Source organism: Monodon monoceros, unplaced genomic scaffold, assembly GCF_005190385.1.
Source record: "Monodon monoceros isolate NGI ecotype Baffin Bay Population unplaced genomic scaffold, NGI_Narwhal_1 Super_Scaffold_6, whole genome shotgun sequence".
Lineage (NCBI taxonomy): Eukaryota > Metazoa > Chordata > Mammalia > Artiodactyla > Monodontidae > Monodon > Monodon monoceros.
The window spans coordinates 12,429,400-12,443,378 of record NW_021703783.1 but is presented as its reverse complement, the minus strand read 5'-3'; the positions used below and the strand labels follow the sequence as shown (position 1 = coordinate 12,443,378).

The following is a 13,979-nucleotide window of genomic DNA, read 5'->3' as shown; positions in this document are numbered from 1 at the left end:
CAGCAGATCTTTAGGACAGATTCCTACAAATTGGATTACTAAGTCAAAAAGTAAATCCACAGATAATTTTGCTATATATCGCCAAATTCCCTTCTGTAGTGGTTGTACCATATTGTATTTCCACCAAAAATGTATGACAATGACTATTTCCCTACAATCTCTCCAATTTTTTTCAATTTTTAGATTTCTATACACTGAAGATATTAATTCTTTGTTTACGATAAAAGTTGCGAATATTATTCCCATTTGTCATATATCTTTTAATTTTGCTTCTTGTGTTGTTATCCATGCACAACACTTATTGTTTGTTTATTTGTTTTGTCTTTTGTGTGGTTTTTGTTTGTAATCAAATTTATCAGTCTTCTCCCTTATTGCTTCTAGATTTTGATTCATGGTGAAAAAGTTTTCCTCATTCCCAGATTATAAAGGAATTCATTCATATTTTCTTTTGGTATATATATATACCTTTACATCTGTGACCCATTTGGAAATTATATTAGAATAAGTTTTATGAGTGAACTCAATTTTATCTTTTTCCCATATGACTGTCACGTTATCCAACCTCACTCATTAAAAAGTCTGTATTTTCCCCACTAATCTGAGATGCCACCTCCCTTGTATATGGCCATTTGCATTTCTAGAGTTTCTATTCTGTCCCTTTGGTTAGTCAGTCTACCTGTATTCATATTCATCTATTTTGTTTAACTCTGGCCTTAATTTCTAAATAACACATTTTACTTTTAGTAGTACTTTGACTGCTACCACTGTTCCTACCACTTACCTATACAACTACCAGTAACAGCAGTGCAATAAGTTATATTTTTAAAAATTCACTGTTGTTACTTCATTTCTCCACATACCAGTGAGGTAGGCAAGAAGGGCCCCATATTTCCTTTTACAGACTAGACTCCATGTCCTATGCCCCTGCTCCTGTACCATCCTGAGCTTTTTTTTTTTTTTTTTTTTTTTTGCGGTACGCGGGCCTCTCACTGTTGTGGCCTCTCCCATTGCGGAGCACAGGTTCCGGACGCGCAGGCTCAGCGGCCATGGCTCACGGGCCCAGCCGCTCCGCAGCATGTGGGATCTTCCCGGACCGGGGCACGAACCCGTGTCCCCTGCATCGGCAGGTGGACTCTCAACCACTGCGCCACCAGGGAAGACCCCTGAGCTATCTTTACCATTTCACCTACCGTGTTGTGTTGAACTATTTCTGAATATAGTTAGAAATTCCTGTGTTGTGTACATACTTGGAATATGGTAAATGCTCAGTGTTTGTTATTGTTAAACTGAGTACAAAAAATGAGACATACTTGAATTAAATGACTTGCCCAAGATGTCACAGGCAGTGGCTGAAGTGGAACCAGAACCCAGGCCTACCTTTTCTCAGGCTAGAGCTCGTTTTATTACACCACATACTGAAGCAGTGAAACAGGGAAAACATCATCCCCAGAAGCCTCTGCCTTGTTCCTCAGAGCTCTGTGCTCTGTGGATCACAGCCAGGCAGTACACAGCCTCCTGGTAGTCTGTGGAATGGGTTCATTATGCAAAAACGGTCTGGGAGATCCTCTCTGTCAGCCCCAAAAAGGCAAAAAAGAGGAAACTGTAAAGGAAGTATAAGCTTTTATCAAAAGACCACTTTGACGTATTCTAAAGTGTGTAATTATCAAATAATTCTGATTTTTTGTGACTAATTATGTATACATAATTTTCATATTCAAATTTTCTAAATAACTATTTGGCATCCAACCATTTGCTTCCTAATCTCCTATTTGAAAATATATTCATCTGAATAAAGAACTACAATTCTTCAGGTCATACAAATCTATCTGAACACCTCTGTTTACTGCCAGCCTACTCTAGTCCATATGTTACATATTTTAACATGTGATAAGGTAACCTTCCTTTGGACATTTACAAGAAAGAAACTGTATTAGCTGCTAGTAAAATTATAATATAAAATGTTCACCCGTGGTTTACTTTACACAATACTATATCAAATGAATATTTTGGAGTTGTTTTGCTTTGTTTTGTTTTCTATTTCCAAGTTATACGATCACCCAATTATGATGAAGTAAAACTCTGTCTTGCCTCTAGAAAAGTATATAATCCTTATTTTGGCTTCTTCCTCTCTGATGACTAAATTGGAAATTCCTCAAAGCTGTAATTCAAAGCCATAGGTGACCTTAAAGAAATGATTTTTTATATGCTACCTTTTATTTTAAGGTAACTTTTCAAATGTGGACCATGCGTTCCATTATATTTAGCTGTCAAGCATGGCCTTCATTTGCATTTCTTCCCACTGCTATAATTTTGAGAACTGGCAGGTGACCAAAGAAGAAAAAAATGTGCATCTACCATCTACAGTGCAATGTAGGCTTTTTAAATTATAATTAGGTAGCATAGATATTCATGATTAGATCAAGGTCAGAGGAGCAGAACGTCAGAGCTAAGAACTTAAAGGTACAAAGAATAGAAATATTGCTTTCTAAAGTTTTTCTTTTTTAAATAGTAATGGCTACAATCTTTAAGTTTTTCAACAAAGCATTTAAAATAGCTCATCTGTTTTATTTTAAAATGTGCACGCCTGGTGTGTTTGCCATGCACGTTTAAAATGGAGCTTGAAGTTTCGGTTGCATTTTCACTTCAGGTTTTTTTTTCAGCTTCCCATTTCTGCTCCTGGTGCAGAAGACCAATCTGGGGATTATAATGACGATGGATTTTTCTTTTTAAGGCTGAGTCTACAAGACACACAAAATTATTTGTACAGAAGGCATGAGTTTTCTATTAAGTCTAATAGATTAATCCAGGAAGGTGGTGTGATGTTTAGATGTAGAGGTTTTCACGGGGACATCCCTCCTAACACTCGGGATAACTACCTTTGGATGGGACAATGGGCGCTCCCTTTGGGTAGACAGATTACCATATAGCTCCTTTTCTTGACCACTCTAACTTACTGGCTCCCTCTCAGTCCATCTGATCAATTTAGGTTTATTACTTCCTCTTCTCTCTGACTTACAACCCATGTAGTTCATTGTCCGCTCTTGGGTACCTTTTCTCCTCTCACAGTCTCCTAATGGGGAGCCCTCCGATTTACTCTAGGGACCCCACTCTTCTCACCCTCTTTCCTTAAGTAACCTCTAGTCCCACAGCTTTTAATGCCAACTATACACCAAACGCTCACTTTCACTTGACCTCTCTCCTCACCTTGAAACTCATATATCCGACTTCCTATTCAACATTTCGATTTTGTTACCTAGCAGTCATCTCAAATTTAACCTGACCAAAACTCAACTCTTGATTCACCCAACTGCAAACGGATTCCATTCTTGTCTTCTCCATCTTCATGTAAGTCACCGAAACCCAGTGGTTTAAGGGGAAGGAAAGTAGCATCCTCAAATCTTCTCATTTCTTCAACGTCTCCCCACATTGGAAGATCCTATTGATTCTCTAACAACACATCCCATTCTGTTCGCTTCTCTTCTTGCTGTTTTATGTCCAAGTCATCACGACTTCTTACCTGTATTCCAGCTTCCTCTCTTGTTCCTTAAAATCCATTATGCATACAACTACTAGAGTTCCAGAGTAACTTTTTAAAAATATACATCATATGTCCACTCTGCATAAAATTTCTTCATGGTTTCCCATAACATGGAGAATAAACTCCAAGCTCCTTACTTTTGGCCTGTAAAGTCTGACCCTAATCAAATCTTAGACCTCATCTCCTTCCAACATTCTACCTGAGCTACTGCCTCATTGGCCTTTCCTGTTCCTGAGCTTCTCCCTTCTCATTTCTACTTCATGACATGCCTGATATATGCTTCCTCCAGGTCTTTTTGCCTATTTCCAGTCTATTCAATCCTCAGTTCAAACGTCAACTCTTTAGGTGTCCTCTACACCCTACCCACAATCAGTCTCTATCTTATCACCTCATTTTGTTTTCATCATTGAACTCACCTAATATTTCCCTGCTTGTTTAGTGTCTTCTCAGGGATCTCTAGATCTTGTTCACTACTATATTGTTAAGGCCTAGAAAAGTCCCTGACACATAGTAGGTACGTAATAAATATGTTAAATGAATGAATGATTGCATTCACATTTGTTTGGCATCAATTATGCACACTTGGAGGGCTAAAATTTTAGACCTCATTCATACCTAATCATTTCTTGTTCTTAACCATTTTGTTTTTGCTGCTTCGTATCACCATATCAGGTACAATTTTACTTGTTTAAATAAATTAATTTTTCAAAGTGTGTATTCAAGGCAGTGCTACTCAAAACTTGGTCCATGGGGTAGTGCTGATCATAAACTGTTTGTTACTGGTGTGCAACATAGAAAATAAAGACACTGAGAGAAAACATGTAGAAATATTATGGAAAGTTACCTCATATGTCTGTTGAATCTAATAATCAAAAGATCAGGTTTTATATTTTGTATCTTTGTTTTTATTTTATTTTTTAGGTATTCCATTTTATCGTATTTCACAAATGTATTGACCATGATAGTTGAGAATTTTTTTTAAAAAACTTATCTTTTAACACAGCTAGTTTCAGAAGCGCTAATCCGAACTACCTTTGATATGATATTACCTACTACGATAGTGGTATTTAACTACTTAATAAGACTGGAGGTATCAATTTATCATGCATAAAAGCAGATCCAAATTTATCTTGTGACAAATAGTGATTTGTTTATATGGAAAAGAACTAGTGAGTTTAAAACATATTACATTCAATAAAGTCCTGAATTTAAAACATAGGAAGGAAACTGGGGAGAATACCTCTTGAAATAACCCTTCATCCTGAAAATAGTTATTGTTTAATAATGAAGTCTTTTTGAAAGCACAGAGTAAGTTGGATCAATGCCAGTAATGACCCTCCTGTCTACATGGTATTGTTTCGCAAGAGTTGAGCAGAGAACAGGTTGATGAGCAACAGAGGTAAGACGAGAAGGAAATGTCAGGAAGTTAAGCCTCCTAGCCCAGACCTGTTCAAATTAAGTCTCTAGACTGTTCATCAAGACATTCTCAGTTTTCATCTTACCAAAATCTTAAGTAAACTAATTGAAACAGCTGGGAATAGTCTCCTAATAGAGAAGTTCTTTCTCCAATAGTAAAGAGATGTCCCAATGACTTCCTTGTTAAGAGACACAGACCTTGGTCACTCACAGGTGCTTCTGTTCTCTTGGCCTTCTCAGTTCTGGTCTGGCCACAGTGACTAAGAGGCAGTAGTGACTGTAGATATGAGCCTATCTCCTGCCAGCAATTATCCCGACCTACTTCCACTTGACCTCAACACACTTCACAGAGGCCTCTGCTGTAATCACTCTTGGTCACTACCAATTTGGGCTGGATTGGATTCAGTGACTTAGAGGTGAAAGGCTCCATATTCCATTACCAGGCTCCCAGCTTCCTCAATTAATCAAAGACTGACATAATAGGTCTATTACAACTCTTAAAGAAAAGACCAGATCAAATCTCTATCATCACTCTATAACCATAAAAAGAAATATTAATAAATACCCTTTATTTAAATATAAAAACCAATAGTCTTTGGCATTTAAATGAACTTGGTTAGAAGGCATTTCACCTAGCATTTTACTATAGGAAACTTGAACATAATTAAAATGATGATCAAACTATTACCTGAGTTTCTACAGCAGCTTTCTTTGGAGAAACTCCAACATTTTTATATTTATTTTATCGTTTATCCTGCAACCATGGTTTGGTGTCTTGGTAATTTGTGAAAGGGTTTATCTGGTCAAAAGGAGTGCTATGAAAAGTTGTATCATGATGGCACAGCTGAACTGCTAACCAAACCGGGATCTCTTATCTGTCATTGAATCAGGAAGTCCTAATGGAGTCAAAGAAAAGGTGAAATCTGAAAGATCATAAAAGAAGCAACAATGAGATTGCAAATCACTAGCAGTAAGTGATTGCAAACATCTAAAGCAATAAAATACTTCTGATGCTAAAGCAACAGCCATATAAACCCAGAGGAAACTACTGGAAAAGTCAAAAGCCAACTAATCTAATCTGAACTTTTAGTGACACTATCAACATACACAAAGTCATTTGAAGAGTTCAAAGTTTAACCTTATGTCTGAAATTCAAGGATAAAGTCAAAGCAGAGAAAATATTTCCTTTCATCTACATGTCAAAATAAGAGACCGCCTCCTACCTAACAAGGAAAGTGCGGATTATTTATATGGCAATTTATATTAAAAAATAGTACTAGTTCTTTGTGTTAAGGCTGTAAATGAAACTTCAGGTTGTCTTATTCATTAATGTGTTCAAGTTAGAGGCTTCTGAGAGATTCTGAAATCTTTTACTTTGGTGCTTTATTTTGTCACCTTTCTTCCCTTTTTAATATGCTTCCACTGATCTTAGCTTTTTCATTTTTTACATCATCTGTCAGGCACCACCTTGGGCTGGTCACCAGGATGCCAGAACCCTTGTCAGAAGCTTACTCCTTTGAATTCAACCCCTTGGGTGCTAAAATCTTCTCAATCACTTTACTGCCTTTCATCCTTACAATTGCCATCTTTCTGATTGACATTTTGGAAACTTGAAGAACAGTTCTTTTACTAATATGTAATATTTCCAATTGCTTGCAGGTTGCTCCCTCCTGACAACCTTTGGGGTGTTTGTTAATGCACTAAAAACATGCTGTCTGCAGTATTGCCACCTTGGCGGAGGTGTGACAAGCTGGTTAGACCATGCCAAGGAAAAAAATGGCGGCCGCTACAGTGAGCTCCATGTGGAAGACACAAAATTTTTCTTCACCCTTCTCTCTCTCTTCATTTTTCAGCTCCTCTACAGAATGTGCCTTATGCAGGTGAGGAAAGGCAATTAATACTACCCCTAGCAACAACCAAATGACTGCATGTTAACATAACAAGTGAACATTTATTTTCACCCCAACAAGTGCTTCCCATATACTTCATTAGGCTGTTATCATATAAATACATTACAGGCTCTAATTTTAAAAGCTAAGTGGGGTCACACAGAGGCATACCTGAGGAGGACCTGGGTGTGATGTTTCTCCTATAGAACTATGAATGTCTGTCAGTAGGTGCAGACAATACTTCAGAGAATTTGTCATAAGGCCTAAGAGTAATGCACAAATATGAGATCTATGGATAATTACCCAACTACTCCCTTCCAAAGGTTTTGCCTTCCTCCTTGACCAAGCCTTTAAAAACTGGTACTAACAAGTAGCTAACATGGCTGGTTTGAGCACCACCCCCCACCGTGCTCTTAAGTATAAATACTAATTAACAAACGATTCTTTCCCCACCAATTCTTAGTTCCCTCGGTGAGCCAGTCCCTATGCTATGAGGAAATCAGGGGGAAAATACTAAGTCCAAAGGACTGTTCACAAGTATATGTGATTTTAATACAATTTTAATGTAGTAATGGTCAAAGAGTCACTTACTTATGAAGAAATATAAATGATTATAAAAGTCTTTGAAGAAATTTGGGACTCTGCATTACTAACCTCTACCTTGGAATTAGATGGCTAATGAGTGAGCTATATTCTTAAATCACAGAATAATAGAGCTGGGAAAAAACTTAGAGATTAACTTATTCAACTACTTCATTTGTTGAAGAGGAAACTGAGGCTCAGAAAAATTAAGTGATTTTGAAGGGGATAAGGAGGTCATACAGTGAATAGCAGTGAAGGAAAAGCAGAATCTACCTTCTTATTCTTAGTACAATGCTTGCTTCTCTAAACCAGGGGTCAGCAAATTATTACCTGCAGGCCAAATCAGCCCACTGCCTTTTTCACATGTCCTGCAAGGTAAGAAGGTTTTTATATTTTTCTATGGTTTAAAACAATCAAAAGAATAGAAATGTTTTGTAGCAAAAGACAATTATATGAAATTCAAAATTCAGTGTCCGTACCCACAGACATAGAAAACAAATTTATGATTACCAAAGGGGAAGGTGGGGGGTGGGGAGGATAAATTAGGAGTTTGGTATACACACTACTATATATAAAATTGGTAACCAACAAGGACCTACTGTATAGCACAAGGAACTATACTCAATATTTTGTAATAGCTTTAAGGGAAAAGAATCTGAAAAAGAATATATATATATATATATATATATATATATGAATATATGAATCACTTTGTGGCACACCTGAAACTAACACAACAATGTAAATCAACTATACTTCAATTAAAAAAAAGAAAGTAGCCCGTGCACAGCAACAAAGACCCAGTGCAGCCAGAAATAAATAAAGTTAAATTCAAAAAAAAAAGGAAGAAAGTACAATTGTTAGAAAAGGATAAGTATAGAACTTCTGTTTGGTTAGAAGGATCCTGTCCTTCTAACCAAACAGAATAAAAACTTCTTTAAAAGAAAAAAAATTCAGAATCCATAAATAAACTTTTATTGTAACACAACCACTCCTGTTTGTTTGTCATAGTATGTCTGCTTATGCATGAAAACAGCAGAGCTGAGTACTTGCAACAGAATCCACATGTGGAAATATTGTCTATCTGGCCTTTTACACAAAAGTTTGCTGACCCTTGTTCTAAACAATGCATGAAAGCTAGGCTGACTTAGCAGATTCAACCTCTCTCTTGACTCCACAATAGTAGATGGAACAAAAACACAAAATTACTACCTGTATATATGTCATTAATAGCATGAAAACACACTCCCTCTTGCAAGAGCATCAGAATCCCAACTAACTGCTGAGTAATCATCAACAGGAAGACACTGGGACTCACCAATAAAGATACCCCACATCCAGAGATAAAGGAGAAGTCTCAATGAGATGGTAGGAGGGACTCAATCACAATAAGATCAAATCCCATAACTGCTGGGTGGGTGACTCACAAACTGGAGAACACTTATACCACAGAAGTCCACCTGCTGGAGTGAAGGTTCTGAGCCCCACATCAGGCTTCCCAACCTGGGGGTCTGGAAGAATTCCCAGAGAATCAGACTTTGAAGGCTAGTGGGATTTGATGGCAGGACTTTCACAGGACTAGAGGAAACAGAGGTTCCACTCTTGGAGGGCACACACAAAATAGTGTGTGCATCAGGACCCAGGGGGAAGGAGCAGTGACCCCATAGGAGACTGAACCAGACCTACCTGCTAGTGTTGGAGGGTCTCCTGAAGAGGCGGGGGTGGCTGTGACTAACTGAGGGGACAGGGACACTGGCAGCAGAAGTTCTGGGAAGTACTCCTTGGCGTGAGCCCTCCCGGAGTCCACCATTAGCCCCACCAAAGAAACTGTAGGCCTGAGTGCTGGGTTGCCTCAGGCCAAACAACCAACAGGGAGGGAACTCAGCCCCACCCATCAGCAGACAAGTGGATTAAAGTTTTACTGAGCTCTGCCCACCAGAGCAACACCCAGCTATACCCACCACCAGTCCCTCCAGTCAGGAAGCTTGCACAAGCCGCTTAGATAGACTCATCCACCAGAGGGCAGAGAGCAGAAGCATGAAAAACTACAATCCTGAAACCTGTGGAACAAAAACCACATTCACAGAAAGATAGACAAAATGAAAAGGCAGAGGACTATGTACAAGATGAAGGAACATGATAAAACCCCAGAAAAACAACTAAATAAAGTGGAGACAGGCAAACTTTAAGAAAAAGAATTCAGAATAATGATAGTGAAGATGATCCAGGACTTCAGAAAAAGAATGGAGGCAAAGATCGAGAAGATGCAAGAAATGTTTAACAAAGACCTAGAAGAATTAAAGAACAAACGTCTAGAAGAATTAAAGAACAAACAAACAGAAATGAACAATACAATAACTGAATTGAAAAATACACTAGAAGGAATCAATAGCAGAATAACTGAGGCAGAAGAATGGATAAGTGACCTGGAAGACAGAATGGTAGAATTCACTGCTGCAGAACAGAATAAAGAAAAAAGAATGAAAAGAAATTAAGACAGCCTAAGAGACCTCTGGGACAACATTAAACACAACAACATTCGCATTATAGGGGTCCCAGAAGGAGAAGAGAGAGAGAAAGGACCCAAGAAAATATTTGAAGAGATTATAGTCGAAAATTTCCCTAACATGGGAAAGGAAATAGCCACCCAAGCCCAGGATGTGCAAGAGTCCCAGGCAGGATAAACCCAAGGAGAAACACGCCGAAACACATAGTAATCAAATTGACAAAAGTTAAAGACGAAGAAAAATTATTAAAAGAAACAAGGGAAAAACGACAAATACAAGGGAACTCCCATAAGGTTAAGAGCTGATTTCTCAGCAGAAACTCTACAAGCCAGGAGACAGTGGCACGATATACTTAAAGTGATGAAAGGGAAGAACCTACAACCAAGATTACTCTACCCCGCAAGGATCTCATTCAGATTCCACTGAGAAATCAAAAGCTTTACAGACAAGCAAAAGCTAAGAAAATTCAGCACCACCAAACCACCTCTACAACAAATGCTAAAGGAATGTCTCTAAATGGGAAACACAAAAGAAGAAAAGGACCTACAAAAACAAACCCAAAACAGTTAAGAAAATGGTAATAGGAACATACATATCAATAATTACCTTAAATATGAATGGATTAAGTGCTCCAACCAAAAGACACAGCCTTGCTGAATGGATACAAAAACAAGATCCATATACAAGCTGTCTACAAGAGGCCCACTTTAGACCTAGGGACACATACAGACTGAAAGTGAGGGGGTGGAAAAAGATATTCCATGCAATTGGAAATCAAAAGAAAGCTGGAGTAGCAATACTAATATCAGATAAAATGGACTTTAAAATAAAGAATGTTATAAGAGGCATGCAAGGACACTACATAATGATCAAGGGATCAATCCAAGAAGAAGATATACCAATTATAAATATATATACACCCAACGTAGGAGCACCTCAATACATAAGGCAAATGCTAACGGCTCTAAAAGAGGAAATCGACAGTAACACAATAATAGTGGGGGACTTTAACACCTCACTTACACCAATGGACAGATCATCCAAACAGAAAATGAATAAGGAAACACAAGCGTTAAATGACACAATAGACCAGATAGATTTAATTGATATTTATAGGACATTCCATCCAAAAACAGCAGATTACACTTTTTTCTCAAGTGCCCACGGAACATTCTCCAGGATTGATCACATCTTGGGTCACAAATCAAGCCTTGGTAAATTTAAGAAAACTGAAATCATATCAAGCATCTTTTCTGACCACAACACTATGAGATTAGAAATCAATTACAGGGGAAAAAATGTAAAAAACACAAAAACAGGGCTTCCCTGGTGGCGCAATGGTTGAGAGTCTGCCTGCCGATGTAGGGGACACGGGTTCGTGCCCCGGTCCGGGAAGATCCCATATGCTGCGGAGCGGCTGGGCCCGTGAGCCATGGCTGCTGAGCCTGCGCATCCGGAGCCTGTGCCCCGCAACGGGAGAGGCCACAACAGTGAGAGGCCCGCATACCGCAAAAAAAAAAAAAAAAACAAAAAAAAAACACAAAAACATGGAGGCTAAACAATGTGTTACTAAATAACCAAGAGATCACTGAAGAAATCAGAAAATACCTAGAGACAAATGACATTGAAAACATGATGATCCAAAACCTATGGGAAGCAGCAAAAGCAGTTCTAAGAGGGAAGTTTACAGCAATACAATCCTACCTCAAGAAACAAGAAAAATCTCAAATAAACAATCAAACCTTACACCTAAAGGAATTAGAGAAAGAAAAACAAAGAAAACCCAAAGTCAGTAGAAGGTAAGAAATCATAAAGATCAGAGCAGAAATAAATGAAATAGAAACGAAGAAAACAATAGCAAAGATCAATAAAACTAAAAGCTTGTTCTTTGAGAAGATAAACAAAATTCATAAACCTTTAGCCAGGTTCATCAAGAAAAAGAGGAAGAGGACTCAAATCAATAAAACTAGAAATGAAAAAGAAGTTACAATGGACATCACAGAAATATAAAGCATCATGAGAGACTACTACAAGCAACTCTGTGCTAATAAAATGGACAACCTGGAAGAAATGGACACAGTCTTATAAAGGTATAACCTTCCAAGACTGAACCAAGAAGAAACAGAAAATATAACAGACCAATCACAAGTAATGAAGTTGAAACTGTGATTAAAAATCTTCCAACAAACAAACCTGATGGCTTCACAGATGAATTCTATCAAACATTTAGAGAAGAGCTAGCACCCATCCTTCTCAAACTCTTCTAAAAAATTGCAGAGAAAGGAACACTCCCAAACTCATTCTATGAGGCCACCACCACGCTGATAACAAAATCAGACAAAGATACTACAAAAAAAGAAAATTACAGACCTATATCACTGATGAATATAGATGCAAAAATCCTCAACAAAATACTAGCAAACAGAATCCAACAACACGTTAAAAGGATCACACACCATGATTAAGTGTGATTTATCCCAGGGATGCAAGGATTCTTCAATATACACAAATCAATCAATGTGGTACACCAGATTAACAAATTGAAGAATAAAAACCATATGATCATCTCAATAGATGCAGAAAAAGCTTTTGACAAAATTCAACACCCATTTATGATAAAAACTCTCCAGAAAGTGGGCATAGAGGGAACCTACCTCCGCATAATAACCATATATGACAAATCATAAAAGACAAACCCACAGCAAACATCACTCTCAATGGTGAAAAACTGAAAGCATTCCCTCTAAGATCAGGAACAAGACAAGGATGTCCACACTTGCCACTATTATTCAACACAGTTTTGGAAGTCCTAGCCACGGCAATCACAAAAGAAAAGGAAATGAAAGGAATACAAATTGGAAAAGAAGTAAAACTGCCACTGTTTGCACATGACATAATATTATACATAGATAAGCCTAAAGATGTGAGCAGAAATTACTAGAGGTAATCAATGAATTTTGTAAAGTTGCAGGATAAAAATTAATGCACAGAAATCTCTTGCATTCCTGTACGCTAACAATGAAAGATCAGAAAGGGAAATTAAGGAAACAATCCCATTCACCATTGCAACAAAAAGAATAAAATACCTAGGAATAAACATACCTAAGGAGGTAAAATACCTGTACTCAGAAAAACTGTAAGACACTGATGAAACAAATCAAAGATGACACAAACAGATGGAGAGATATACCATGTTCTTGGATTGGAAGAGTCAATATCATGAAAATGACTATACTACCCAAAGCAATCTACAGATTCAGTGCAATCCCTAGGAAATTACCAGTGACATTTTTTACAGAACTAAAACAAACAATCTTAAATTTTGTATGGAGACACAAAAGAACCCAAATATCCAAAGCAATCTTGAGGGGAAAAAATGGAGCTGGAGGAATCAGAGTCCCTGACTTCAGACTATACTATAAAGCTACAGTAATCAAGACAATATGGTACCAGCACAAAAACCGAAATATAAATCAATGGAACAGGATAGAAAGCCCAGAGATAAACCCACGCACCTATGGTCAACTAGTCTATGACAAAGGAGGCAAGGATACACAGTGGGGAAAAGACAGCCTCTTCAGTAAGTGGTACTGGAAAAACTGGACAGCTACATGTAAAAGAATGAAATTAGAACACTCCCTAACACCATACACAAAAATAAACTCAAAATGGATTAACAACCTAAATGTAAGACTGGACACTATAAAATTCTTAGAGGAAAACATAGGAAGAACACTCTTTGACATTAATCACAGCAAGATCTTTTTTGACCCACCTCCTAGAGTAATGGAAATAAAAACGAAAATTAAAAAATGGGCCTAAGGAAACTTAAAAGTTTTTGCACAGCAAAGGCAACTGTATACAAGATGAAAAGACAACCCTCAGTATAGGAGAAAATATTTGCAAAGGAATGAATGGACAAAGGATTAATCTCCAAATATATAAACAGCTCATGCAGCTCAATATTAAAACAAACAACCCAATCAAAAAATGGGCAGAAGAAGACCTAAATAGACATTTCTCCAAAGAAGACATACAAATGGCCAA

The 13,979-nt window shown here is 37.6% G+C and overlaps 2 protein-coding genes across 2 annotated transcripts in view; one reads left to right on the top strand and one right to left on the bottom strand.

The window, feature by feature from the left end:
* DERA (deoxyribose-phosphate aldolase) overlaps positions 1–13,979 on the bottom strand; it is a 361,861-nt gene that overhangs the window by 14,983 nt on the left and 332,899 nt on the right. The gene's annotated exons all lie outside the window — the stretch shown is intronic.
* Positions 1–13,979, top strand: part of SLC15A5 (solute carrier family 15 member 5) — a 90,156-nt gene that overhangs the window by 24,696 nt on the left and 51,481 nt on the right. The window contains exon 4 of the mRNA XM_029204888.1: positions 6,614–6,834. Coding sequence (XP_029060721.1) covers positions 6,614–6,834 — 221 coding nt within the window. The remainder of the gene's footprint in view (positions 1–6,613; positions 6,835–13,979) is intronic.